The following is a 27,410-nucleotide window of genomic DNA, read 5'->3' as shown; positions in this document are numbered from 1 at the left end:
CTAACCTAAATGTACTCCATGTGTTTGCTGTCTTTGAGTAAAAAGCCCCATTTAAACTAGAGTGCGATTTCTCCAAAAATAATAATTTCAGTGTTTCCATTTGCTTTGTTTTGTTGTCGTAGACATTTAATGGAGGCACATTCACAGAACAGTGGTGCTTCCAGCAAAAAAGGTCACTAAGCCTGTGCTTCAACCCAGAATAAGGGAACCAATGTTGTCTTTTCACTACAACTTGCATTCATGTCTTGTTCAAGAGCAGTTCCAGTAAAGGCAAGAATGGCACATCCTCTGTCTATATCTATCAAAATGAATTGGCATGAAACTCGATTTAAGGTACACAACACTTTGTGTGCAAGAGAAAATGTCTCTTTTTCACTACATAATTTAGTTACGGCACAGAACCATCTTTGGTCCAGAAAACAGCGTACGGCTTCAGAGGGGACTGTTAGAAACGCCACACTGTTTTTACACTGTTAGCATGTCTTTGGACGTTTTTTGAGCATGATATAAGCAAAATAATAAATTAATTGAACAATATAACTAAAGAAAATACGTTAACAAACAGTGAAGGAAGACAATACATAATATTGTCATTACCAAAAATAGTTTTTGCAACCATATCTTGGTAGTCTCATGTTATACTGAAAAGCATGTTGAAACTGCAAACACAGTGGTTACTGCCATTAAAACCTGTGTTTATACTACTCGCAAAGCTTCGTGCATAAGAGTGTAAACTATTTCTGGAAGAGATACAGTGGTCATGTTATGCTGTATAGGATGGTCAAAATTATCAGCAGCATTAAGACTAATGGGGATATAATTCACAAAACAGCAACAATACGGCATGAACAATTTTAATGGAACAAGCCTAAGCTAGCTCAATTTAAGAGGTATAAAAACAGGCCTGATCTTGCTTTTCTGTAATGCAACAAGCCGCTAAGACGTCTTAGAGACCTCTTTTTTACAAACTTAATCGACCTTTATGTGCAGCTAAGACGATTTTGTCCATTCTGTTCCTTTCTTTTTAATTTCGCGACGTACGAAATCGATTAAGTCAAAACCGCGTTTTCTATCGCGAGACCTTGGAAGGACGGCCTCCTCTGGCATCCCACAATACCGCGCGATTCGTCCGGAGGAAAATGAGATCGGCCATGTTGTGTTAGCAGCTATCTTCTAGAAGCAGAAGAACAGCGCCAAGAAGAAAAGGAGTTATAGAGAGTCGAGGAGACTGTTTGTGCGGGGGGGGATTTGTACACTCAAGGAGAAGTTTTTGATATAAGTAACGTTGTGTTTGCCACTGAAAGAAAGCCAAAGCGCTGTGATACACAATGAGCGGCGGGACGCCTTACATCGGCAGCAAAATTAGCCTCATATCGAAGGCCGAAATTCGATATGAGGGAATTTTATACACGATCGACACCGAAAACTCGACTGTTGCTCTTGCGAAAGGTGATTATAATACGGCTGACTGACTAACCGGGTTAAACTAAACCGTCCAGCCTCGCCGGGTTGTGGTACCCAGAGGCTTTTACCTCACGATTTCAGCGCTGCACGCGCAGGATTAGCGCTTAGCAACTGCTAGCTAACTAGATTGATGTTCAAAGTTTAGGATAGCTGGTCTAAATACACACTTAAAAACAGTTGTTCAGCTAAGTTGCTAGGCCATTCTCCTGGAAATGTATATAAGCTTAGTGTTTGAGTTTTAATAGCTAAGCAAACCACAGGGTTTTCAAATTAATGCTGCCCGAGGTAACGGGGTTTGCCAACAGGCCAACCCCAGCTAGTTGGTTAGCTTAGCTATCGTCTATTAATAATATCTGTCTTATTTTTATTGCAAGTTAGGTTAACACGCAAGAGTTATTGTAATGATTACTAAATAACCGCAGTACGTTATAGCTACTATTGCTAAGTAGCTTTACTCCAGTGGTGGTGGCTTTAAAAGTACGTATAAGGCGGAGCGCTTTAGCAATATGTCCTTTGTTTACTTGAGCATGATGGACATCGCTGAGCATAGCTGGGACCATGACCGATACTTTACCTGTTAATCTTCTTAGACTAGTGCCATGACATTGCAAGTGCAAGTACCGGGACTGCCAAATTCAGTTGCAAAGGGTTCCCTATTACAATAGCATTGGCGCAGCCGCTAAACTTAAGCCACGTATATTTAAGAAGGCAGTGAAAACTTAAGTCATAGGAAAATGCTCGTCTACAATGTGTTAATATATCAGCAAGTGATGAGTTTCTGCTTCTCTGTTTGTGTTACTGTCAGTCAAATCCTTTGGCACCGAGGATCGTCCTACGGACAGGCCAGTCGCCCCCCGAGATGATGTCTTTGAATACATCATTTTTAGAGGAAGTGACATCAAAGACTTGACTGTTTGTGAGCCACCAAAGCCGAACTGCCCCTTACCCCAAGACCCAGCCATAGTGCAGGTAAAGGTGCAATGTGTAAGTAGTTACATTCTTCTTTTTTTATTTTACTTTCAATAAATTTATTGTAAAATGATAATAGCATATGCTTTTCTATGGCTGCAGAGTCATTAGTGATCTGGGTGCTAACACTCAAAGAATATTTGAATGAAAATCAATGAGTACACACAGCCAAAAGTGATTTTTCATGATCTTCGCGCAATATCAACTGAACCGGTTGGCTTTCATTGGGCTTTAGTTGCAACAGCATTTGGAGTGATCTCATTGCATGTTGTCCTCTCTCCCCTTGTGCATGGTTAATCAAATGCTGATGATCTTTTTTTTTTTGTGCTTCCAACAGTCATCCCTGGGGTCCAGTTCGACTCCGTCCTTCCAGTCCATGGGCTCCTATGCACCCTTCAGCCGGGCCCCTGTGCGTGCCTACAGCCAGTTCTGCTCCACTCCCCTGGTGCCCCAGCCTGTCGGGGCCAATGCAGGTGCTGGTGAGTATGAGCCTGTCTGCATTTAAATGATGATTACTGCTTTGAAGTGTGCTGTGATGCACCATGCATTTAGTCAGTCAGCTGGAAACAATATCGGCAATAATAGATGGGTTAACAGGGAGGGGTTAACACAATAGAGCGTTGATATTTTTTTGCAATTTTAAATGAAGATTTGGATTAGTATTGGTCGCTGGCGTTCTTCAGTTGTCTGTTTGGCCAAGAAGTGGTTGATCCCAGTGTGTCACGTAAGGAAAAAAAATGATAAAGCCACACTTACATCTGTGCTCTTCCTCTTCATGCAGGAAGTTCAGGGTCCGCATTCAGTAACGACGCGAGCATAGCCGCCCCTCTGTCCCAGAGCACTGTCCCCTCGGACTCCGTGTCTCTGAGCACACGTGTGCCTGAAGGTAACGGAACAGGCCCCCGTGTGCCGGCTGTCTGAGGTGTGCTCTTTGCGTCACAGTGCATGCCACAGGCTGCTGTGTGATGTTTTCATGCTTCTGTTGGATAAGTGAGCTGGCAGCTTGAGCACATTCATAGTCAGGTCGCCACCTGCGTTTTTCCCGCTCATATTACAATACAGCTTCTTTTTGCTGGACATCAAGTGTTGCTGTTTGAAATACGCAGCCATTTTCATAGAAAACATTTAGCCTTGTAATATATATTTTTTTAAATTCATGAACATTAACATTTTGTGTCTTTAGGAATATGAAATTTAATAGTGCTTTTGTTTTGTTTTTTTTATGTTTTGTTTTATTTAAAAATCAGTAATTCTCATCAGTCCCATTTGCTGGTTCTGAATGCTTGTTGGTGTGGATTTCATGTTTTATCCCCCAAATCGTTTGGAGCTGATTGATGTTGCCGTGTTTGTCCTCTGTTTTCTGACTCACGTTACCATGTTTGTCCTCCGTTCTCTGACTGATGTTGCCATGTTTGTCATTTGTCTTCTGCAGCTCCCAGCAGCTCCGCTCTGGACGCTGTGCGGAAAAGCCCAACTGCCGAGCACCCTGTGCAGCCTGCGCCTCTAGCACCCCCCACTGGAGCAGCTGTCTCTGTGGCTCAGAGGAGTCCTGGAGCAGCAGCAGCCGCAGGAGGAGGAAGGCCCCCCCTCAGCTCCCAGAAACAACCTGCTGTGAGCCAGGAGCAGACCAGGGGTGAGTGTCTGCACACCTTCTGCAGTGACTAGTAAACGCCTCCCACTTGGTTTAAAGCGGAAGCGCAGTGGTGGCAGTGGGAGCTCAGTGGTTAAGGTACTTGACTAGTAATCAGAAGGTTGCCAGTTCATGTCCCACCACTGCAAAGTTGCCATTGTTGGACTCCTGATCAAGAACCTTAACTCTCACTTATGCAAGTTGTGTTCAGTTAGATTTGTCACTTTCGATAAAAGCGGCAGCTAAATGCCATAAATGAAAGGCTAGCCAAGCCATTCTAGCAAGCATACACAAGTTAGCTTGTAAGGTGTGATGCTAATTGGATATTTAAACTTTCTGTTCTTTCTTTTAGCTGTGTTGTAGTTTTGTTAGACGGTATAGTTGGAGATGCTGCACTTAACTAAAGAGGGTTGTCAACCAGTGCTTTGGCTTCCCACAGTGGCTGATGCTGAGAGAGCCTCTCGTCCAGAATTGGATGCGGCAAAGGCTGAGAACCGTGACTCCAGCAGACGCCAGGGCCGTAAGTCTTCACGTCTCCTAACCCTAGTGTGGTCCCAGCTATGGCTGCAGTTCTGTTATCCCAGTCCCCTGCACTGACACATGTCTCGACATTAGGTCAGAGCATCTTCATCTGAGCAGGGTGTGTCCAGGACACAATAAGCCTAATTATAAACTTGCTAATTACTAAAACAATGTATGTTAATGCGGTATAATTGATGTCAATAAAGACCCATGGTTTAATATCCTTTAAACCTTTGTTTAATGATGGGTGGCTGTCTTTGTAGCTGGTGCTCCTGCAGTGAGAAGGGGTAGAGGTGGAGGAGGTGGGGCAGGAGCAGGTGGAGCTGGAGGAGGCGGGGCTAGTGGTGGTGGGAGTCAACGTGGGCGTGGTCGGTTTAACGTGCGCAGGGACGGACCAATGAAGTTCGAGAAGGACTTTGACTTTGAAAGCGCCAATGCCCAGTTCAACAAGGAGGAGATTGACCGCGAGTTCCAGAGCAAGCTCAAAATTAAAGGTGCCCTTCATCGCCTGTCTCACACACACTTATCAGAAACATGTTAACTCCCTCCCAGAGTGTGCTCTGTGTTTGAAACGTTAACTCACTCCCAGTCTTGTTACAACGAAGCACCATTCTTTGATGGCACTCCTCTCTGATTGGTAGAGACACCTGGTTTGTGGAGAGGTTTTAGCTTTTTAAACCTAACGCACAAGCAGATCCACGATGTTTCTAAATTTCAGAGAAGTTTCACCTTCAGGGCAGAAGCAAACAGCAGTCTGAAAGGTCTTGATGACCTGTTTACCGTGGTGGCTTCAAGTCATGGCTCACCTGGGCCTGTAGACCCTATGGATGTGTTTCAGTAGGACTGACGTAAAGTCACGCTCTGCTCAGGTTAAAACCAGCTAGCCTGTTGGAGTAATGTGACACCTGTAAACCCCTAGAAGTGCGGTTTATTTGTTGGTCAGTTGCTAGCGTGTGGCGCTAGTGTGCCCTGACCGTCCTGTTTGACTTGCAGACGAAAAGGCTTTGAACGGGGAAGACAAGGGCGACTCGGGTGTGGAGACCCAGAATAGTGAGGGCAACGTTGATGAGGAAGACCCGCTTGGGCCCAACTGCTACTACGACAAGTCCAAGTCCTTCTTTGACAACATTTCCTGTGACGACTCCAGGTACAGCGTTTGGCCCGATCCAGCCCTGGGCCACCTGGCTGCCAGCCACCAAACAAATCTGGAAATCTGGCCCCAGTCGGTTTTAGCCTCTAGAAACAAGTCTGATGCGAGCCAGTGGGCCAACCACGGCCGCGGGCATGTGCGCTGGAGGCATTTGCCCAAGCAGACAATTTCTGGGCAGCATCTCTGAGAAGTCAGCAAAAAAAGTTAACGGTCATGTAAGAGTCCTTAAATGGGCCACATTTGAAGGCAACATTTGCTTTTGTTTCTTCTAGCAAATAGTACTGTCTAGTACTGTCCTCATGCATCAGGATACCTGGCAAGCTTCCTTATTGGCTAAAAAGCTGCCCAATGAGAAGGCCATTGGCTCCAGAATGGAACCTGCTTTGTAACTTTTCTTTTTTTCCCTTTTCATTTCCAGAAAAGAGAGAGCAGGTGGCGGCAGGTGTGTGAACTTTTCTTTCTTTTCTTTTTTTTTCCCTTTTATCCTCTTTGCCCCTGTGTATCATCAGTAATCTGATTTTGCTGTCTTCCTGTAGGGAGCGCCGGCAGACCTGGGCAGAGGAGAGGAGGATGAATGCCGAGACCTTCGGCCTCCCGCTACGCCACAGCCGGGGCCGCGGTGGCTTCCGCGGCAGAGGGGGGTGCGGGGGCTTCCGCGGTGGCCGGGGCCGTGGCGGGGCCAGCCGCGGGTCCTTCGGGCCACCACGTGGGGGAGGGTCCGGTTTCCGGGGAGGTTTCCGAGGAGGCCGTGGTGGCAGGGAGTTCTCTGAGTTTGAGTACCGGGTAAGTGTTTCCGTCACACCTCATGTGTATCTGCTCTTACTGCAGTGTGTTCATGTGCTGAAGTAGTAGTAATAATAGTAATATAATAATAATTATAATAATAATCAAAATTAAATAAGTTTTGTCCTGGTTTGTTGCAGAAGGACAACAAGGTGACAGCGTAGTGACCAGGAACACAGCTACACTGCCCCCGCCATAGGCCAGAGTGCTACTTCCCCCTCCTGCCTCAGAGAGAGAGAGAGAGAGAGAGAGAGAGAGAGAGAGTGAGTGTGTGTGTGTGTGTGTGTGTGTGTGTGTGTGTGCGCGCGCTGACCCCAGCACCACTCTTCCCTCCCCTTTTTTGCGTTTTCTCCCCTTCTTTTCCATTAGAAAAACAAACCCGATTGGGAAGTTCAACCTTTTGATCTTACTTTGATACGCCCACCACAGAGACGAGGACTTTGTAACTTCAGTGGAATTATTCAGTATTTTTGCATCAGCATTTTAGGTTCTTTCTTACAGAAAAGGACAAAAAAGAAATTAAACAAGTGTATTTGATAATATTCCTGTTAGATGTACAAGTGTATGCAGACACCCGCTGATACTGTGAACCACCAGTCAAATAGCTTTATTTTTCCTCTGATGTCTTATAGAAGCACCAAACCCCTGTACATATCTTATAGGGTGCAAGTGAAGGCCCCTAGTGCCTGAGTGGTGTACCAGACAGCCACTGACCTGTGGGGTGGTGGTCTGCCATGTGCGGGATGGGCATGTGGGTGCACCTCTCGCGTGTGGAAGGTAGATGTAGGCGCTAATACAGTATGCTGATGGTTTTTTTTTGTTGTTGTTGTTCTTTTCCCTCCCTATGTTTGTTTGTTTTTTTTTCCCTTACATTTTTTTGTAGTGACAATTTTTTTTTTCATTTAGTTTTTTGTTTAGTTTTTTTCTTTTTTTTTCTTCAATATAAAGAGTTTGTAATCTTCCCCTTCCTTTCTTGCTAGGTAAAGTGTCTGGACCAGTACTCTCGTTAGGTCTTCTGAGGTCAGACAGCTCGTACTTATCCAACCTAGCTAATCTCGCAAAGCTGAACTTGGTTCGTAATGTATCGATAAGGCCGATACAGTTACCCATTTATCTTAGCACACAGGACAAGGACAGGGCGCTTCAATGTTCTTAAGACTGAATACTTTTCTTGTCCTATAAAGAATTGGACTCTGATGCCTTTTTAGTGCCATTCTAGACAGGAGCCTATTGCAATACCTTGCTTGGACAGACTGCTAATTTCTGTTTCTCCTCCCAGAAACTATGATGGGCTGAGCACATTTACGTAAAACAAAACAGACACACACACACACACATGTATGTGCATATATAAATATATACACACGTATATGTATGTGCATATATAATATATATATATATACACACGTACATGTATGTGCATATGTATGGTATGTATGTTTTTTGTTTTTTTTCTTTCAGTAAATGTATGCCACTGAATATTGCCTTTTGATGTTGCTTATGTAGATGTCATTTTGCTATAGTTCAAGAGGGCTTTTTGATACTGTTAACGCTGCACATCCATTCTCCTTCCCAACCGTGACTACGGTGGTGTGCGCTTTGAGCCTTTAGAGTTAGAACACAAACTGAAAGACAAGACGCTCTTAGTTTTCCCTAATCAGCATTTTATGCCATGTTTTCAGGGATGGTCCCACATGCCCTTTAAGAGTAAGATTTGAATAGCTTCAAAAATATATTCATTTGCACTTTAAAGATGAACAATGCCTTGATGTAGTCATACCTGCCCCTTTTAAGTCAACCCCACATGGTCTGTGTCCGTAACTTCTGTTGCCCTCGTCTCGTAAGTGTCAATTTCCTGCTCTTTCCTTTCTCACAAGGCTTTGGAAGCCTGCCGGAGCCATTGAAGAGTAGGTGTGGTATCTGACGCTAATGAATGAACGTTTGTCTGTGTATTATAGTTAGGAGGTTCTGTTGTTGGAACCGTTGGTCCTGGACCAGGCTTCACAAAGTATCCTGGCGCAGGTGTGCACATGGAGGGCTCAGTCCCCACCAAACGGGCCCCAGATCAGCACTGATGCTCAGACACTTTGGGAGTAAGAAGCCCTCATATATTGGGATGTTCCTTCCTGCCACTGGAGGCATTTACTTTGCGTTGTGACTGGACAGATGTGTGGACTCAGAACCAGAATGAATTTGAAGTGCTCCCCAGCCCCATGGCTCGCCACCACCAGCCTGGACCCAGACCGGAGTCAACTTTTGGTGGGTTGGTGCATGTGTGCTATCCATACCAGGCTCTCTGTTGACTGGGAAGATTATTTTTTTTGTTCGTTTCTTAATAATTTTTTTGTGTGTGTAAAACACCCCCCCCATGTTAATGAAGTCTCATCTTCTGTACCAGCATTTGTGAAGTCCCCCCCCCCCCCTCCCCCCTCCCAAAAACATAATTAAGGGATCCAAACACGAGCTGGTTGTTGAGTGAAGAAGGCGGAGCACAAGACTTTTCAGAATGTTTCTTTGTTCTTTTTGTTTTAATATCATTGAAATGCAGTGAGGTTCTGTGTTCCTACAGTAGCCATTTCAGAGCAATTACCTGTTTGCTATAGCGTACTTCCTGTTGGCACCATGTGATAATTTATCGGACGTTGCATTCTGGTTGGCAGCTAGCGAAACGTTTAAGTTCCAAACAAACTTTTGTTTTGGGTGGTAATGATTGCTTAGAGCACAGCATGATGGGAAATGCCTTAAGCCACCTGTATCATGAACATTGGGTTGTATCTAAAAAAAAAAAAAAAATTCCTACTGCCCAGGTACACTGCACAGGGCGAGCTCACGGTTTTTGAATCCGTTAAAGTGTACTATGTCAAATTTTAGATCCAGCCTCGATGGCACGTATTGCCCAGGGAGACATGGTATGATGGCCCTGGATTCATGCAATAATTACATTATAAAGATACCCTGTGCTCATGAGATTTCAGACTGTATATACAAACTTTCATTTTGTAAAGATACTCGATTTTCTCTGTAAGACTTCTGGAAGAATTTTGCTTTTTTTTTTCTGAAATAAAGCAATTGTACAGCATGGTGTACTTTCTGCAGTCAGACAGGTTTTTATTCAGCCATAAGAAATAAATAGTTGTTCAAAATCGTTCTTTGCTTGTTTTTAATACACCAAGAAAGAACAGCTGTACCACATATGCTCTCCAGCCTTGTCAGGTGAATTGGCCAAAGCATTTGAGTTGTGATCTGCATTAACCTGTGCTCCTCTGAATGTGGCAGTGGTGATCGTATGGAGGACTGCCACTCCAGGCCTGCAGGGGGTAGTATGTGCGTGTACTTCGCCAGCACACGGACACCCATGGAATGGCTTTACTGAGGAAAGACCAACGCGTTCTTGAAATACAGATTATTAATTGGATAGTAGTTTACTGAAAGTAGTCTGTAAATCATAAAATAACTCTTGGAGTGGAGGTCCAGACACTTCTCTTGTTATATGACGGCTAAGTCGCTAACTAGCTAATTTAGCTAGCGTTAACATGTCCGTTGTTTTTGTCCCGAAGAGACAACGCGGAAAAGCTCAAATAAATCAAGAAACTATACAGAGAGTAAGTTGTAAATTAGGCATGTGTGCTGGCTAACTCTTAAATAGTTCAGATGATGTAAACCTACATCGCTAGTTGGGTAGCTTGCCTGTTAATCTATCAATCCAATGCTAGCTAGTCTCCAGACTGAAGACTCGAGTTAGCTGGCTAGCTAGGTTATAGGTAGATTTATTTTTCTTGAGTAATATGTTTTCCTCTAGTAAGCCATCTTGTTTTCTTTCAGCTCCTGGACGAAAATGAGCAGCTTGTAAGATGTATAACGGAATATATGCAAAAAGGCAGAGCGACCGAATGCGTACAGTAAGCATGAACCTGATCAGTGAACCTGTGCACACGGACACGGGGCTTGTGTGTATTCATTTACTGGCCGGACCAGAGGACGGGTCTTGGCTTGCTGTTTTTACTTAGGCAATCTTGTATACGTAAATGCATTCATAAATATTCTTCATATCAACATTTACAAATGTTACTAAAGCATACATGGCGTGCTCAAGGCGTCAAGTAGCTGCGGTTTTCCTTTCTTACTGCTAGTGAGGTCACGGACAAAGCAAGTTTAGTTTATATGCTACTAATCATGTCAGTCACCATCAGATCAGTTCAATTTGAAGTGTTCGTGTATTCATGTACTGCTTATAAGAAACTGTTCAATTACCATGTTTTCACTTTCACAGGTACCAGCAGATCCTTCACAGAAACATCGTTTATTTAGGAACCATAGCTGATGCCAGTTCGGATTTGCCTTCCACCACGACCGTGAGTCTCCCACAACGCGCCCATTCATTCCTCAGGCTGAGATGTGCGACTCGATATGCGTTTTACATTAGGTCATTTCTGGTCTCCAGACTCTGTGTGAAGAGCCATCTGTGAGTAGAGCCGGTGATGTGTAAAAGCCCTGAATCCAAAACAGCTGATGAGTGAACCTGAAGCCTTACCTCACCTAGCACCATTTGTATTGTACTTTTCATGTCAGTTATTTGTTCTGATAAATTGTAGTTAAGTGAACTAGTTTTTTTTCTTCTGCTTTTACTTCAACCTCCTTGCTCATAAAAATTCATTGCATGAAGGATTTCTTCACTTATGAGTCCAAAATGAGGACTGTCCAGTGGAAATGTATTACTGGTAAGATCACTTCAACCAAAAGACGTGACCGTCCAGCAGAAGTGGGAATCTGTCCTTTGTGAAATAAATCCTGATGTGTTAAACAGCAGAGAGGCCTTAAAGGAGAGCACAGAAACAGTTTTTTTCTGTTACGTTTATTTATTTTTTTGCATTGCTGGTACACTTGGGAAAGATTCAGTTGCCAGCTCTAGTGAACAATAAGCAACATAAGCTAAGCCATCCCCCATCATGTTATCGATCGGTGTGACGTCTTCCGTTTTATGTCATACTTGTTCATTATTTATTTTAGAAGCCACTAGTAAACCATTTTTGACACAGCTGTGAAATGCTAATGTTTACAGTCCAAGGTCATTGAAGATGTCTTTAAAAGGCTGCAACAGTTTGGGAGAGAACACAGACAAAGCAACAACCCCTACATTTTGATTGTGCAAAGCACAGAACTATAAAAAGATATATATTTATATACAGCAAACGATTCTCTGTAAACATGGTAAGTATGTTAGTTTTCAGAAAACATGGTCATATCATAAATACAGGCAACATTGGCATCCGCAAACATCACAAAAAAGTTAATCTGGGCAGTTTAAATACAGCCCACAGCCATAGAAACCGAAGACGTACGGGCTCGAGAAAAACACACCCTCACACACCCCAATCTTATAACGCATTTTAGTGTTTGTAATGGTGCATTTGGTAACCTTTGTAGATATAATGTAATATTTCAACTCTGTAGAAAAGAAAAATGTGCTTTTCACATCTTGGGAAAATAATGTTTTACTTAATATGCCTATATTATGTTAACATATACAGTAATGGTATAACATGTAAGAAAATACAAAAATAAGATTAATACTGTCAATATTTGTACAAGAAATATAATTATTTTAAATGAACAAATGTTATGTTTTAATTTTAATGTTAGTGTCATTCGGAAGAAAAACCAATCCAGAGGGGGAAAGAACTCTTGAGCGTTCGCTTTCCCAGCGTCATTTACAGCAGGGCGTTCCCGTACTTTAAAGGGTACTACAACTCCCAGAATCCTCTCTGACATTGAGCACTATTCACCCTATGAACAACGCTTTTGTTGGAGGAAAAGAAAAATGCAAGTGCTATTAATATCAACATGGCACATAGATTACTTACTCCTACTTACTTTTTTTTAAACTTCGTCAGATGTTGAAAAAGTAGTGTATTTCTTTTCAAATTACACATCTGCTATGATTATTAAATTACACGTATTATGATTCTTATATTTCTGCTGAGCCTGCTCAAAGCTTCCTCATAAAAAGAAGTAAATTATATAATTTTTTTTCTGAGTCATTTACAAGCTATAGAACAGTAGCTAGGAGGTGTAGTCTATGTGATCTGATGAGATTTGGCAGTTACAGCTTTTTGTCAACACAGTATCGTGATGGGTAGCGTCCCGTTGGCCGTCTGAGACCCGCGAGCGATAGGATGACAGCCGTGCATGTCACGCGAATGACTCTCGGGTAACACGGTCAGCTAAATCGCCCGTCTTCCGTAGCCTGACCGCAACGACCAAGTATTAAACTTGGGACCAATTCTACAATCCGTTGCAAGTTGAAACCGACCCCCCCCCCCCTCTTTTTTTTCTTTTCTGGAACTTGGCAGAGCTAGTGGAGAAGGCTGGAGTGAGCAGAGTTGGGTGAGGAGGGGCTGGCGCGACCAGCTCACTAGCCGCAGGAAGCAGGAATCATGCACTAGAACAGCGTAACAGGAAAACGCTTCTTTTGTAGCTGAAAGAAATCGTGGTAGATCTTAAAACACGAAAGAAAGAAAGAAAGAAAAATAAACCCCATGAAAAAAAAACAAAAACCCAATATGCCACAATGTTCGATACAAAGTTGCCTATAAAAACACGCTTGTCTAAAGAACTACCAAAAGGTACAGGTTGGTAGTGGCAGAGAAACGGTTCAGCTACAGTTTGGTACTAGGCCCAAATCAGGGATGTGTCCTGCAATGGATAACCGTGAGACAGGACAGCGGGGTAGTCACGCCCACCTGAACATGTGTCGTGGTACTGCCCGACCTCCTGAACATTACTGACTCAGAGACGTGACCTCTTACTGCAGCGACCATCATCGCAGCAGATGGGCCTTTGTCAAACTACCCCCTGTACGCCATCTCACGGTTTTAACGGCGGAACGCACCCCGGCACTATTCGACCACCGACCGACCTCGGCCGCAGCAAATCAGCACAGCCAGGGCTCCGGGTTTTGGTCGTCTGCTGTCGTTGGTCTAAAACCGGCATGGAGCCTTGCTCGTTGGCGAGCGCTGGCCCTGGACCAGTAGCAGGCCGGCTCAGTACTGGTGCAGGTACGACGGCCGATGCTCGGGTTTGAGCGGGAAGCTCTTGAACCCTTTGCTAAGGCTCTTATGCTGGGACGACTGCTGCTGCGGCGGCTGTTGCTGGGCGAAAGGGAAGCCAGATGAGAGGCTGGTGGAAGGAGAGCAGTCATTGGCTGTTGACCACACCGGAGACTGCAGAATTTGCATGGAGTCAGCCCATTGGCTGGAAGGGATGGTCATCTGATACAGGGAAGAGCTGGGATTGGGCATGGTGTTGGAGTGGGAGGAGTGCTGCCATGGGGCCTTCGGAGGCCATGTTTTAGTTTTGCTATCCTGAAAGCAAATGAAAAGGTAACATTTTTTTAAAGCATTTCTTTATTTCAGAAACTTATGAGTTCATCTTCAGAAAGATGACCAAACCACTTTAGCCTTAGTGGTTTAGAGACGTTTTGCTCTTACATTTACCTGACGCTTAATCCAAAGCATCTTAATTATGACTGAACACAGTTTGAGTAATTGAGGGTTAACGGTCTTGCTCAGGGACCCAACAGTGGTAACCTGGCAGTGGTGTGACTTGAACTGACAACCTTCTGATTACTAGTCCAGTACCTTCACCACTGAGCTACTGGGCCTGAATCGTTGGACGCAAACTTTGCGTTTAAAACGATGGCATGGGAAGAGTCGTCTTCATTACCTGGTTATTGTCATCGCTGGTGTGATGAAGAGGAGGAGAGGGCAGTGTACATACTTCCTGCTCTCCACAGCTATGCTTTCTACACGCACACGAGAGAGAGAGAGAGAGAGAGAAACACACACCTCTATTAGCACTAGTGCACACACACACACACACACACACACACACACAACTGGTATATTCTCTTAACAAAAAAGTCTAGAAAATCTACATGAGATAAGTTGGCAATAACTGAGAAGCAACAGTTCTCCAGCTGCACACACAAGGACCCTCCAGGCAGTGGGAAAGGCCCTCTACACTGGACCCTCTGGACAGTGGGAAAGGCCCTCCACAAGTCTACATCTCTGTTTTGGATTTTACCGTCTTGGCTTGACTGCAGCTACAAGGTCAGGGCCGGAGAACATGGAGAACAGGCTGTCCCCATTGGCTGAGGATGTCTCGTCACTCGAGCTGGCGGAGTCCCCCTGATTAGCTGACCAGGTACTGTTCACTGCCTCCCTGCTCAAGGATAAGGCACCATCAGTATAACTCACAGTCTAAAGCGATGAAGAGACGCAGACCCCGAGAACTCATGCAGAATACACAACATGCAGGAGATGATGACGTGACGCTCAGGAAGACAAGGATCACGATCGCGCACGCACGCACGCACACACACACACACACACACACACACACACACACACACACACACACACACGAGTACAAATCCATTCTGGATATACGTGAATTAGCTAATGACTGCAGTGGAAAACAAGTGAAGCCGTGAGACTCCAGAGTCCAGGAAGAATCATAGAAAAGCAATGGAGGGCATTGCCATGGTGACGGTGCTATCTGTGAGTCAGGCTGACCGCCAGCTGGGGTTTTAATTTACTTTCAAAACAACTCTAGGACTTCTGAATATTAGCACTATTGTAATTGTATTAGACAGTTGCAAAAAAAAAAAAAAGACAGAGACATGCCTCATAAATGATTGTAATTATTACCTGTAGTTTCAATATCAGATTGGTAATATTTTCCCATATACCACTGCAGAATTACTACGTCGTCAATATCTTGTACGTGCATAATCTTGGAGACCCTGAGTGCTCAGCCTGGCCATTACTCACCCTTCACTGTAGTACTCAGGGTGGGACCAGGTCCTGTGCTGGTCGTCGGAGAGGGGCCAGTTGCCACGGGTGTTGCTAGGGCGACGAACGTGCTGCGCCTGCCTTTTCTGCTGCATGGCCTGGTTGACCCCGGCAACGTAACGCGCAAACTCCGGATCTGAGCCAACTGAGAACCAGGAGAGCAGTGAGTGTCAGAAAGCAATATAGAGGGATGGGAGAGAAGGAGGAGAGCGAGAGAGAGCAGAGAGGGAAGGAGGGGAGCACGAGAGAGCGAGAGCGCAGAGGGGGAGGGGAGAGAGGGAAACTCAGTGCAGTAGGTTCAGCTCTTTTACGCTGTTCTATTTGGCCCTGGAGCTCAGTGTGTTTCTCCCGAGTGACCAGCACAGCAGAAATACACAGCAGAGCCGTTGAGCCCACCAGGGGCCACACTACGATAACGACATCACACACACACACACACACTCTCACTCACCACTGTCGCACTGTACAGACTGCACTCACTGTACTCACACACATACGCACTCGAAGTATATATACACTGGCCTAAAACAAACCTTAACATGTAGTTAGACGCAAAGAGAACCCCACCGGAAACTGATTGGCTGTAGCTCTTCTGACTAATGAGGCCTAGAAGCCCCCACAGTTACAGCGAGTGCAGTACTGTAGTTCTCTCACACACCCACACTCCCACACCCACCCCTCACCTCACCTGCGGGGTCGAAAGGCATGGTTTCCCCCAGCACGCCGAATACGCCCTGCTCACTCTGTTCGCGGTTGGGCCAGGTGTTGTTTCGGGGGCCCGGTGGTGCTGCCTTCTGGCCCAACATCTCCGCCATCATGCTGTCCATGTAAGTGCTGACCAGGCCCAGGCTGTACAGGTCCGAGCTCAGGTCCTGCAGCCCAGCCGTCCCCCACTGGCTCACGTGCCCCATGGGGGACAGTCCCCCCGGTGGGCCTTGGGGCCACTTGCCTGGCGCCCTCTGCTGGGGCGGAGGCTGGGAGGGGTGCTGGGGTGATACGGGTGGCGGCTGTGGCTGCCCGATGGGCTGCAGCAGGTGCTGGTAGAAGGGCAGGGCTTGCGGAGAGGACTGGGCTGCCGCGGGCACCGCCACCTGCTGCTTGGGCGTGGAGGGCAGCGGCGCCACCTGCTGGGCGGGTGGCTGCGGCTGGGCCTGGGCCAGGGCCTGGGCCAGCACCATGGCAACGGGTGGGACTTGGGCCTGCGTGGTGGGCGGAGCCGGCGGCTTGAGGTCGGCGGCGTTGGTGGACGCCACGGAGTTCCTCCTCTTCACCAGAGGGGAGGCCTGCTGTGACTTGCCCATGTTGAAGCCGGAGAGGAAGTCGATCACGTCCTGCATCTCCTGGTCCGTGGGGAGGTTCATGCCCTGCTCGTCGGGGCCGGAGCCGTTGGCCGCCTGCGGCCCTGGGTCGGGAGTCCCCGCCGTGCTCATCTGGAGCAGGCTATGGAGTCGAGCGTCGCTCAGGGTCTTGGGCTTGTCATCCATGCCGCCGCTCCCCCCCCCAGCGCGGGACGGCGTGCTGGGGATGGAGTAGCCGCCAGTGGGTGCCGAGCTAGACGAGGTCTTCTTGGTGAACTTGGAGGTGAGTTTGGAGATGGTCTTGGGCAAGCCGCCCGATGACTTGGTGTTGCCGCCGGGGTGGAGTTCGGCGGGCACGCCGTAGTCGGACGTGTCTCTCTGGAGCTGGATCTGGATGGTGGGCAGGGCTTGCTCCCTGCAGACACACAACACAAATACACGATGCACGCTGTGTTGCTACACAAAGTCTCCACACCCCCTGCTGACAGGACAGTGCTGGACCTCATAGTCAATTCCTTGTTAGGGTCTGGTGCCTATCTGACCTCCTGCCCGTGAGAACATGTTCAAGTAACAGGACATGTTACATCTGCGTGGCGGAGAGGAGACGCGATTCAGTTCTGAGTGCAGAGGGACTGTGGGGCGTGGGCTCGTTCAGATGCACCAAATGAGGCGGCCAGAAATCAGCTTCCTCTCCTGCCCTGGGGCACTGTACGCTAGCAGGACATTACGCTAGCGGGGCATGAGTACACGGCACTAGCTCTGCCTCACACTATACCGCCAGGGAGTGTAGACGCCAAGGGAGTGCATCCCGAAGGACAGCCGCGTCTGTGCGTTTTCTCAAGGACAAAGCCGCCAGTCTCCCTGGATTACTGCACCTGGTGTGGCTCGGACTGCAAGACTCACTGCCTGTTTACAAACGTGAATCTCACCACCACCACGGAGGCGGATGCCAAGTCACCGCTGTGACAAACACTCTGTTTCAGAGACACAGACTTGGTCGGTGAGCATATATGACATCAGGTGGGCTGAGACAGGGTCGTCATAGCAACAAATCCCCCCTAAGAGTGCTTAACTAATGTGTTTTCACAAAAGCAGAGAGAGAGTGTCCTCAGCAGATCCTGGTCTATGCCGGCCGCTGAAGCTCGCAACCATCTGATGAGCTGCATCAGGCGCGTTTGAGCAGAGAGGACCGCATATGGAGCAGGGAATACTGGGGCTGGTGGTGCAGTGACCCACTCCGGGGGCACAGAGGGCACGGGTGGTGCAGTAGTGGTGGAGGTCACTCACTTGCGCTCCTTCCAGCGACACAGATCGAAAACGGCAGTGTAGAGCACGTCCACCAGGCCAAGGGTCTTCTCAGGGTCCAGGCTACGCTGTAGCAGAGACATGGTGGCTGGGTCCTCCTTCAGACACCTGCCATTGTGATTCAAACCCATTCGCTTCAGTTCAGACAATACTAACAAAAATCAGAATTATTTTATAAAAGATAGTACAAGCATTACAAGCTCACAAGTTATTGAAATAAACATCGCATGCAAAAATGTAACATTGACAGCAGTTTTATTGTAATATACAACCTCTACACCAATGGAGATGACAACAACAAATGATCAGGGACACACAGACTGCAGAACTGTGCTCAAACTGCAGCTGAGATTCGCTTCTCATTAAGGGAGAAGAGAGATGGAAGTGTTAACTCACTCTCCTTTCACAGCACAACTCAAACAAGCAGACAGCTCAAGCCCCCTGCCACTTTAATCAGGGGCGATGTTTACAGACACGCTTGGCCTCGCTGGTGAATCACAGCTGCAGGTGAAACCTGCCGGCCTCAGTCACAGTCGAGTACAGGACTGAGGTACCTGTGGGCCAAGTTAGCCTTGGACTGAGTCAACCTCTGTAGGTACATTCAGACAGGCCATCAGGGCAGATGTTTGGAGTGTTTGGGGATTGTATTTTATTATTTTTCATTCATTCATAGTCTGATCAGCCAGCAATGATGAAAACATCTGCCATTTCAGCAAATGATTAAGTACTAAAGGCCTCTCTAATTACTAAAAAAAAAAAAAAAAAAAAACCATGAAAAAAACCACAGTTAGGAAGTGAATGTTTTACTCACCATGTGGAGGGAACCTGAACTATGATCCTGGATCCTTCTAAAGTGATCTGGGGAGCATATGCCTCCTTATTTTCAATCTGAGCTGTGTCCACCACAACCTGTGTGTACACACACACACACACACACACACACACACACACACACACACACACACACACACACACACACACACACACACGAGAAAAGAGGAGACAGAGCTGAACGCTAAGAATTAAAAAGCACACATCCTTACATCAAGAGCTGCCTTAAAAAGCACATGATGAACCATGTAACTAACAATCCATCATCTGACGTCTCCTGTTCTGCAGTTCTAACGACTGTAATACGACGCTGATAATACGTAACTAAACACTCTTCAAGATCATTTTAACACATCGCAGGCCTTCACATTTTATCACAGACATCCTACTCTTTTAGTGGCGTCCTAAACATAGCATGCAGCAATATAATCGCAACATGATATTTTCTCCACACACAACAGGGTGAGTTCAAGTACACCACTCCACCTCACATGAGCCTTCAGTAGCACTACACAGACAGCACAGGGGGCTCTAGACCACTCTGCTCCACTGTAACCCACTCTGGACCCCAAACTAGACCACTCGGGACCACCTCATCTGATGCAGAAGAAACAAAACGCTGAACTGATGCCCCGTTTCACATCAGAACAAGCCTCCCTTTCCAGCCGTTCGCCTCGCTCTCAGAGTTCTTTGAAAGAGACAGAAACTTCCTTCCTCAGAAAAATGGAAACACAGAGTTCAGTGGGCGGGAGAGGACCGTGTTTCCTGCCGGACAGGAAGTGCTAGATTGTTATTTATAGAGCAGGTGCTTACTCTTAATGCAACTGATCATGATACCGTGTGGCAAAACTGCGCCCAAACAAAGCGCGCATGCACCCCCCCCCCACCATATAAAGACATTCAATCTGTCACACACACACACACCCCACACTATAAAGACATTCAATCTCACACACTTCATAATGACATTTTATCTCTCACACACACACACACACACACACACACACACACACTTCATAAAAGACTTTCAGTCACAATCACTTACACACAGGGCGTCACTGAAACAGAATTTAAAACCAAAACACCACATATATGGATCAGAGTGCACTCTGTTCTTGGAAGCGATTAGTTCTATTGTTTTAAATTCACTTTTTGGAAAAGGGTTGTGTTCAAGGATCAAATGCAGGCAAACAGTGTGGTCCTGTCAGCACGGTCCTGCCAGCGTGGAGCAGGGTTTGGCACCTACCAGGCCAGCGTGGCCAAAGAGCAACTGCACGGCGGTCTTGCAGGCTCCGCGCCAGCTGGACGGGCACACTAGGTTCAGCACCTCAGTCACAGGCGAGTCATCGCGGGGGGACACCCCGTTCTGCCCTGACGCCTCCTTAATCAACTGCTGCATGGTGTGCTAGAGTGGGACACACACACACACAGAGAGAGAGATAGAATTAAACACAGGAGTGGGAAAGAAATGGGGGGAAAAAAAGCTAATTTTGCCAGCGCTTAGAAACAAAGAATCAAATCAATACCTCCTTCATGCTGTGTAGGAATGGTAAAGCTCGCTGAGTAACAGAAAGATCAAAATGTGAGACTTTAATCTGTTAATCTTCATGATAAACAGGCCAAAATCCAGAGAAACCCCAGACGTTTCCCCTTCTGTTGCAAAGATGTTGCTTTGGAAAATGACGGCAGTGAAATGTAAACACATACTTCCCATGACAAGGCGAGACAGGAAGACAGGGAACAGTGTGCCATGTGGTTGCTCTGGGAGACAGCAGGGTGTAGAAAAACAGTGTAGACAGAGGCAAGACGAAGACAGGTCACAGGTGCAGAGCAGTCACTCGGGGTCCCTGCATCTCTCACCATTTGTCTCCTCTTTGAATAACTAAGCCTTGAGATGTAAAGAGCATTCCTGCACAAGGGTGAACTTCACCAGTAAGACTGCTCCAGGATCAGCTGAAACAGCGGTCACCCTGTTACGGGCCCATGGCAGTACTGTTCCTGGGTTAACTGCAGGGCATGTGACTTAGCACACAGTGTGTGTTGCTGGGAGAGATTAGAGATCATTTGTTTGCCAAAGGGTTTGTCCTTTTGTCTAGGAACAGATACTATAAACATAGCAGGCAAAAACACATCTCTGGAAAAGGTGTGTGTGTGTAGATCCAAGGAACTGAAATAGACTGGCTATGAGAGGAAAGAAGAAACTGGAAGGACAGAAAGACTAAATCAAAGAAAGACAACAGGCGGGGCAGAGGGGCGGGGCAGAGGGCGGTTGAGGGTGCGGGAATCCTGCGTACCGTTTTGAGCTTGAGGTTGTCGGCGACGGACTCATTGAAGGACACCCCTTTGAGGAAGTGCGAGCCAATTTGCAGGGGGATTGTGGGTAACTCACACTGGAGGGGCTGGGAGGGTGTCTGCATGCAGCCAGCCTGCTGGGCCTCAGCATCACTACAGCATCCCTACATGCACGCACGCACCAATGTTCACAGATAAACAGTCATATTCATCTTAATAACAGTATTCAGTACACACATGCACATTGACAGGGTGAGCAATGCACCCTGTAGCCCACACGTACCTGTAATGCAGTTTCTGCTGCTTTGGGCTTCAGATGAAAACCTCCCTTGAGTGCATACTCACACTGGCCCAGAGAGTCCAGGGCAGTTCTGTATGCCTGCACACACACAGGCATAGAGATAGATAGAGATAGAGAGAGAGAGAGAGAGAGAGAGAGAGAGAAATTGTGATTGAGAGAGAGAGAGAGAGAAATTGTGATTGAGAGAGAGAGAGAGAGAAATTGTGATTGAGAGAGAGAGAGAGAGAGAGAGAGAGAGAGAGAGAGAGAGAGAGAGAGAAATTGTGATTGAGAGAGAAAGAGAGAGAGAGAGAGAGACCCAAAAGACGCCTTTACACAGGTGTGGCACAGAAGCCACTACAAAGGCAACACAAATTTAATCCAAGGGCAATTTACACAGACTTTTAAAGATGGCACAGAAGGGGATTAAAAGTCATTACACTGGTGAACTGGCAGGCAGGAAAGCAGTGTTGTCAAACACTTCCTTGCTATGTTTATAGGCTGCAAAGCAGACCAAGTACAGGCTAGCATACGACACAAGCTTGTGGTCTCCTGTTAGCAGGACTGGTAAATGCTGGTGAAGACTGGGGCAGGTCACTAGCTGTCCTGCAGTCTCGAGCTTGTTACATGCCCTGTGGAGGTGGGACACCGAGTAACAGAGCTGAGGATTTATGAACAGTCCAGGTTGTGTTCTGAAACGTTAGCAAAGATGTATGCAATATTCATAGGGGGGGTAGGAATAAATTACATTGGCTGTTATAACAGCAGTAGTATTCTATGCCACCTGTGATGAGCAATTTTATTTATGTTATTAACACCCATCTCAAAGGCGTCGCCGACATTAGAGCGTTAGGTGGTTAAGAACCGACGTCGCCGACATTAGAGCGCCAGGTGGTTAAGAACCGACGTCGCCGACATTAGAGCGCCAGGTGGTTAAGAACCGACGTCGCCGACATTAGAGCACCAGGTGGTTAAGAACCGACGTCGCCGACATTAGAGCGCCAGGTGGTTAAGAACCGACGTCGCCGACATTAGAGCGCCAGGTGGTTAAGAACCGACGTCGCCGACATTAGAGCGCCAGGTGGTTAAGAACCGACGTCGCCAACATTAGAGCGTTAGGTGGTTAAGAACCGACGTAAGCTGTGGCAGCTTTCCATCTTCACACTAAAATTTACGGCAACACTGAGTCACTTCAACTTGGCAGAGTAAAGGTCCTTCAGTGTCCCCGAAACACAGCTCTGGTTGGGTTTGTAATGTGTTCTAATTCTACACTGAAAATATGATTTTCTTATGCCCTCCTCCTCCTGTAGCGTTACAGCCTGCAATAAATCCTTTAATGACCGTGCGTTCTGCCCCAAAAGAGGCTGAAGTGTTGGAAGGCTGTGGTTGTAGAAGCTGCAAGCTTGCAGGCGACTTAGGTGTGTGTGTGTGTGTGTGTGTGGCGGCTCACCTGCAGGGCACTGTCGATCTTCAGGTTGAGCTCTTTCAGCTGCTGCTCAGGCAGGGAGGGGCTGTGGGAGCAGAAGAGCTGCTGTACCTGAATACCCGGCAGACAGCCATCACGACCTCTGTCCCGCAGCCGTGCCGTGGCCTGCGGCAGACACGAAAAACACCATCCAATCATTCTTCTCACTGCAGTACAATACCAACTAGTAATTATTATACACAAATATTTCCCTCCCAAGGATGCTAACAAGGCTAATGGATGAATGACAAAACGTAGGATAATTAGCATGATCTCATCTATCCACGTTGTACTTACTTAGCATTTATTATGTAAATAAATACACAAATAACCAATTCTGTACTGGTAAAAATACATTTTCAGTCTTGTTTTGAGATTTGATTTTTAATGGTTAGTTATTTCATAGCCTGAGAGGTGCAAATGCAAGTCTTTCTGCTTCAGTCAAGACTGGAAGAGTTACGAGCTGATTGGACTCAAGGCAGAAGCAATTCTGTAATGTAAGATGAAGCACCTCCATTTAAGTCCTTAAAAACAAATAAAAGAACCTTGAACCCTGAAATGAACAGGGAGCCAATGGAGGGAGGCTAAAAGTGGAGTAAGACGATCCTTTTTCTTTGTGCCTGTGAGCAATCTCACGTCTTACTGACACCTATGTAAAAGGCCATTACAGTAATCCAGACGAGATGAGATGTATGCGTGCATGACCTTCTATTACAATAATCCAGATAAAGTGAGATGTGTTCGTGTATGACCTCCAAATCCTGTGGGGGTTAGAAATGAATACTTCTAATACTTAATTTTCTTCAACTGACTCAAGACGACTCTTGACAACAGAATTAATCAACCTTGTTTGTCAACCTTGAGGTCAGAGTGAAAGACCACACTGAGTTCTTTAACCACAGGTCTCACCTGATTTGACAGTACTCCATGTACATCGGTTTTAACCCTAACTGCCAGTAAATGTGCATGGAACAAAGAGAATAACCTCCGATTTGTCTTTGTTTAACTGGAGGAAGTTATTTGCCCACCAGAGTTTGAGGCACTGGAAGATGCCTAAGGGACCACAAACCAGCAGGTCTCAGTGGGAGAGAAAGCAGTGTCATCTGCATAAGAGTAGAACATTGTACCTCCTCATGATACTGCCCAATGAAAATGCATATATTTATAAGAGTAGCAGAGTACCTAATATAGACCCCTGCAGTACTCCATGTACGCTGGTAGTAGCAGGAGAGAAGTAATTCCCAATATTAACTGCAAACGTTCTGTGGGAAAGATGAGACCTGAATCACTTTATCTCTACCCCACTGTCTTGAGCACTTGGTGGGTCTCAAATCAATAAGAATATTATGATCAATCATATCAAAAGCAGCACAATGATCCAACAGGAGGAGTAAAATGGCAGAGTGTCCTGAGCCTACAGTAAGGCATATGTTTCCTTTTACAGGGTGCCTGTCAACTGTCTCTCTGGAGATATGGAAGGACAGCAGTGTGGCTCGTACTGAATAAAGTACCTTTTAAAGAGGAACTGGAGGCTGGATCAGACTGACTCAAACTACAGAAACACGCCCAGACTGAGAGAAGGGTCAGGTAGGTGACATTAGACCTTAGTTTTTCAGTTTTACCAATAAACAACTGCTGGAAATTCTTGCAAATTTGAGTTGATTAGGTAGCAGCCTGGGAGAATAAGAACAGGATTTAATCATGTAAAAAATAAAAAAAAAGAGAGCGTTGCAATCATTTCATGATGTGTTGTCAGCAAAATAGTTTTGCCTAGCAGTATCAGCTGTGTCAGAATTTCTAACCAACATAATTCTGCTCAATGGTAGGAAAAATGGCTTTTTTTTACAGAATCAGAACAGAAAGCAGTGTTTAGCACGCTCATGATGTACAGTATTCCCTAACTACTACGGCTTAATTTAACGTACACATCTCCACTGTGTATTTAGACACCCAAAACGATCACTTCACAATCACAGATGGGCCCTGTAAAGCTAATACAATTTACTGGATTATTTAATCCTTTAAAATGGAAATTCTGTCCGGTGCACATAATGCATGCCCTGGATATGCTGTCTCAAAGAAAAACACCACCAGAGAACAACAACTCCTAACCACATTCTTAAATAAACACAAGGTGAAACAGATGACGTCATGTTCTGGGCAATGTCTGAAAAAGATGGCCAAGTCATCCTCAAAGCATTTCAGCTATTGTTCACAGTTCCAGAGCGCTCAGATAGGACACAAGAACACAAAAGTCTCTTAAGCTGTGCTCATATCTGTGAGCTGACAGACAGTATGGGAGGGCTGATCCAAGACCTGCAGCTGCTCAGCATGTCTGTATAAACATAAGCAAAGCCAGTAATGAGCTGATCCTAGAACAGAGATCCTAGAGGTTGATAAATATGTATTTATGAGTTTGTAGATGGGAATGCCACGTGCATTCCCCAGCCATCTCCTGCCGATGAGAATAGAAGGTCACAGTTTACCACACTAATAAAGTCATAAGTACTGAACCGCACCAGTCAATTCATCAATACCACCCCACACTAGTCAATTCATAAGTACTGTCCCGCACCAGTCAATTCATCAATAACACGCCACATTAGTCAATTCATAAGTACTGTCCTGCACCAGTCAATTAATCAGTAGTCCTGCACTGTGTTTTTTTTTTGCCGTGCATATTTCAGCTATTAACCAGAGTCAGAAACCTTTAACTGTTTAACAATGAAAAACATCAACCAAAGAGGGCACATGTTTATTGTGTGTGTGTGTGTGTGTGCGCGCGCTGTACGCTACCTCTGAAGCCCCCTTCCACGAGCGCACGGCCTCGTCCAGCTCGCTGAGCGCGGTGGGAGGGCAGCCAATGGGGTGCGTGCGCGCTCCTGCACATCTCTCCTGCACTTGGGCCAGTGCCTCGGCCAGGCAGGACTGGGCCACGGGCTGAACCTTCTGTAGTGCCTGTGACAGGAACTGGAAGTGGACCTGCATCACCGTCAGGAAGCAGCGGCCCAGCACCTGAGGGAACAACCGACCTTCAGTACGCTTCACCAGACCAGGGCTCAGTCCCCTGCCACTGCCAGCAGGCTTGGTTTTTACTCAGTGATGGCTCCTGAAATACCTGAGTCAGGTAAATAATGCAAATCAAAAAAGATACAATTAATGTGGCTAGAGACACAGAAATCACACAGAACACAGCAGTGTGACCGTCACACTATAGCACCTCGACCAATCCAGGAGCACCTATGGCAGAGACACAGCTCTCCCTTAACCTGGCCCCAAACACACCTGAAGCCAGAACTGTTGAAGGCCAGGCTCAGGTGTGCTTTGTCAAGAATTTCAACTCTTGCTGATGATATGTTGTGTTGTAATGCATCACACACGTGTGCTTTTCTTGTGAGGGCCTTGTTCACACAGACACCACCCTTTCCGGCACCTTCCGAGCCTTCCGTCTCATCACATCAAGTGAACAAAGCCAAAACAAAAATCACAGCACTACCCTGACAGAGAAGCATGTCAGAATAGTCATTATGGTTAAGGTGTTATGGGCATCAGATATCACCGGGGGGGAAACCAGGGTACAAACAAGTCACATCTGGAAGTTAAAACAAAAAAGGTCTTTGAACAACAGCAGAATGTTGACTTATGAACCATCCACACTGTCTTCTCCCACCACACTTATGTGGCGTGAAGCCCTCAAACACAAGTTCCATTCAGGCTGGAAGCTGGGTGCCTGGCCCATTGTGTTACCACACTCAACGGCAACATTCACTTGGAGGTGACGTGGATCGGCGCACGCACACACACGTCTGGTGTTCCACCACAGAAAAGATTCTCTGAGCCATTTCCGGGGGGGGGGGGTCTATGGGAATTCACAAGTATAAATAGAGGAGGGGGGGGACACACTGACATTTTACATTAGACCACGCAGTGGGGTGCAGGTGGAGGTGGTGAACAGGACACGCGTCCCAGAGCAAGGCCAGGTCTGTGCTGAAAATACCTGCAAGCAGAGTTGTAAAGCCAGAAATATGAGGTCCTAGCACCCACGCCGAGGAGGAGTGCACAAGGAAAACAAGGCTGGACTAGTTTTAGTCAGAGCCCGACACACAAACCTCCGTGGGTACCTGAACCTCATCCACAAGCCAGAATCACGGAGGAGTTTAAAGTCAGTCAGTCTTCACACTTAATACTTAGGCCTTGGATTTCCAGTATTTTGGAACAAAAATAAATTAGTTTGACAGGGCGAAGTGAAACAGCTGAGGTACTTTAAGCAACCCTGCCACTCAAATTGAAGGGGAAGAATCTGAACGTGTTTTGAAAGCTTTGATAGATTTGGCCTGTGCTACATATTACATTTATATTAAGAAGTTTGAACTAACATTTAAAACCCGTTGAAGGGCACGGTGGGGCGTCCACGGAACACCACATCACTATGGCTTTCTGCCACTCCTGCTCCAACACACTTAATCCAGTTAATCATCTAACTGTGAAGCACTTGAGGTGCGCGGGCTGAGCCGTAGCCGAGACTAGATGTGCCCATCACTGGTGAGGGGTTAAGAGGACACTCCTGGC

General features: G+C 46.4%; 3 protein-coding genes across 5 annotated transcripts in view; 2 read left to right on the top strand and 1 right to left on the bottom strand.

Moving 5' to 3' along the window:
* The first annotated feature begins 1,140 nt into the window (after window positions 1–1,140).
* On the top strand, window positions 1,141–7,904 carry lsm14ab (LSM14A mRNA processing body assembly factor b). Of its 3 annotated transcripts, none has more exons than XM_035525348.1 (11): window positions 1,141–1,449; window positions 2,270–2,433; window positions 2,771–2,912; window positions 3,215–3,319; window positions 3,866–4,066; window positions 4,503–4,583; window positions 4,849–5,079; window positions 5,579–5,732; window positions 6,154–6,177; window positions 6,272–6,518; window positions 6,659–7,904. In XM_035525348.1, the coding sequence occupies exons 1-11, from the start codon at window positions 1,329–1,331 to the stop codon at window positions 6,680–6,682; spliced, it is 1,494 nt and encodes a 497-aa protein (XP_035381241.1). In that variant the 5' UTR covers window positions 1,141–1,328; the 3' UTR covers window positions 6,683–7,904. The 3 variants fall into 3 exon arrangements, with proteins under 3 accessions (XP_035381241.1, XP_035381240.1, XP_035381242.1); XM_035525347.1 differs by having other exon boundaries at window positions 2,270–2,448; XM_035525349.1 differs by lacking the exon at window positions 3,215–3,319 and having other exon boundaries at window positions 2,270–2,448.
* Window positions 7,905–9,857: 1,953 nt separating this feature from the next.
* ss18l2 (ss18, like 2) lies at window positions 9,858–12,966 on the top strand. Its single transcript, XM_027020941.2, has 4 exons — window positions 9,858–10,120; window positions 10,341–10,417; window positions 10,789–10,870; window positions 10,960–12,966. The coding sequence occupies exons 1-4, from the start codon at window positions 10,052–10,054 to the stop codon at window positions 11,002–11,004; spliced, it is 273 nt and encodes a 90-aa protein (XP_026876742.2). The 5' UTR covers window positions 9,858–10,051; the 3' UTR covers window positions 11,005–12,966.
* garre1 (granule associated Rac and RHOG effector 1) overlaps window positions 11,523–27,410 on the bottom strand; it is a 31,249-nt gene continuing 15,361 nt past the window's right edge. The window contains exons 3-14 of the mRNA XM_027020928.2: window positions 25,638–25,856; window positions 22,827–22,967; window positions 21,380–21,475; window positions 21,099–21,260; window positions 20,051–20,209; window positions 18,785–18,882; window positions 17,956–18,081; window positions 16,059–17,083; window positions 15,350–15,515; window positions 14,601–14,738; window positions 14,241–14,319; window positions 11,523–13,879 (exon numbers count right to left, since the gene is read on the bottom strand). Of these exons, the coding sequence (XP_026876729.2) occupies window positions 13,559–13,879; window positions 14,241–14,319; window positions 14,601–14,738; window positions 15,350–15,515; window positions 16,059–17,083; window positions 17,956–18,081; window positions 18,785–18,882; window positions 20,051–20,209; window positions 21,099–21,260; window positions 21,380–21,475; window positions 22,827–22,967; window positions 25,638–25,856 (2,730 nt within the window). The 3' untranslated portion in view covers window positions 11,523–13,558. The remainder of the gene's footprint in view (window positions 13,880–14,240; window positions 14,320–14,600; window positions 14,739–15,349; window positions 15,516–16,058; window positions 17,084–17,955; window positions 18,082–18,784; window positions 18,883–20,050; window positions 20,210–21,098; window positions 21,261–21,379; window positions 21,476–22,826; window positions 22,968–25,637; window positions 25,857–27,410) is intronic.

The sequence above is a fragment of the Electrophorus electricus genome, chromosome 4, assembly GCF_013358815.1.
Source record: "Electrophorus electricus isolate fEleEle1 chromosome 4, fEleEle1.pri, whole genome shotgun sequence".
NCBI classification, from domain to species: Eukaryota; Metazoa; Chordata; class Actinopteri; order Gymnotiformes; family Gymnotidae; genus Electrophorus; species Electrophorus electricus.
This window is presented reverse-complemented; position numbering and strand designations above follow the sequence as displayed.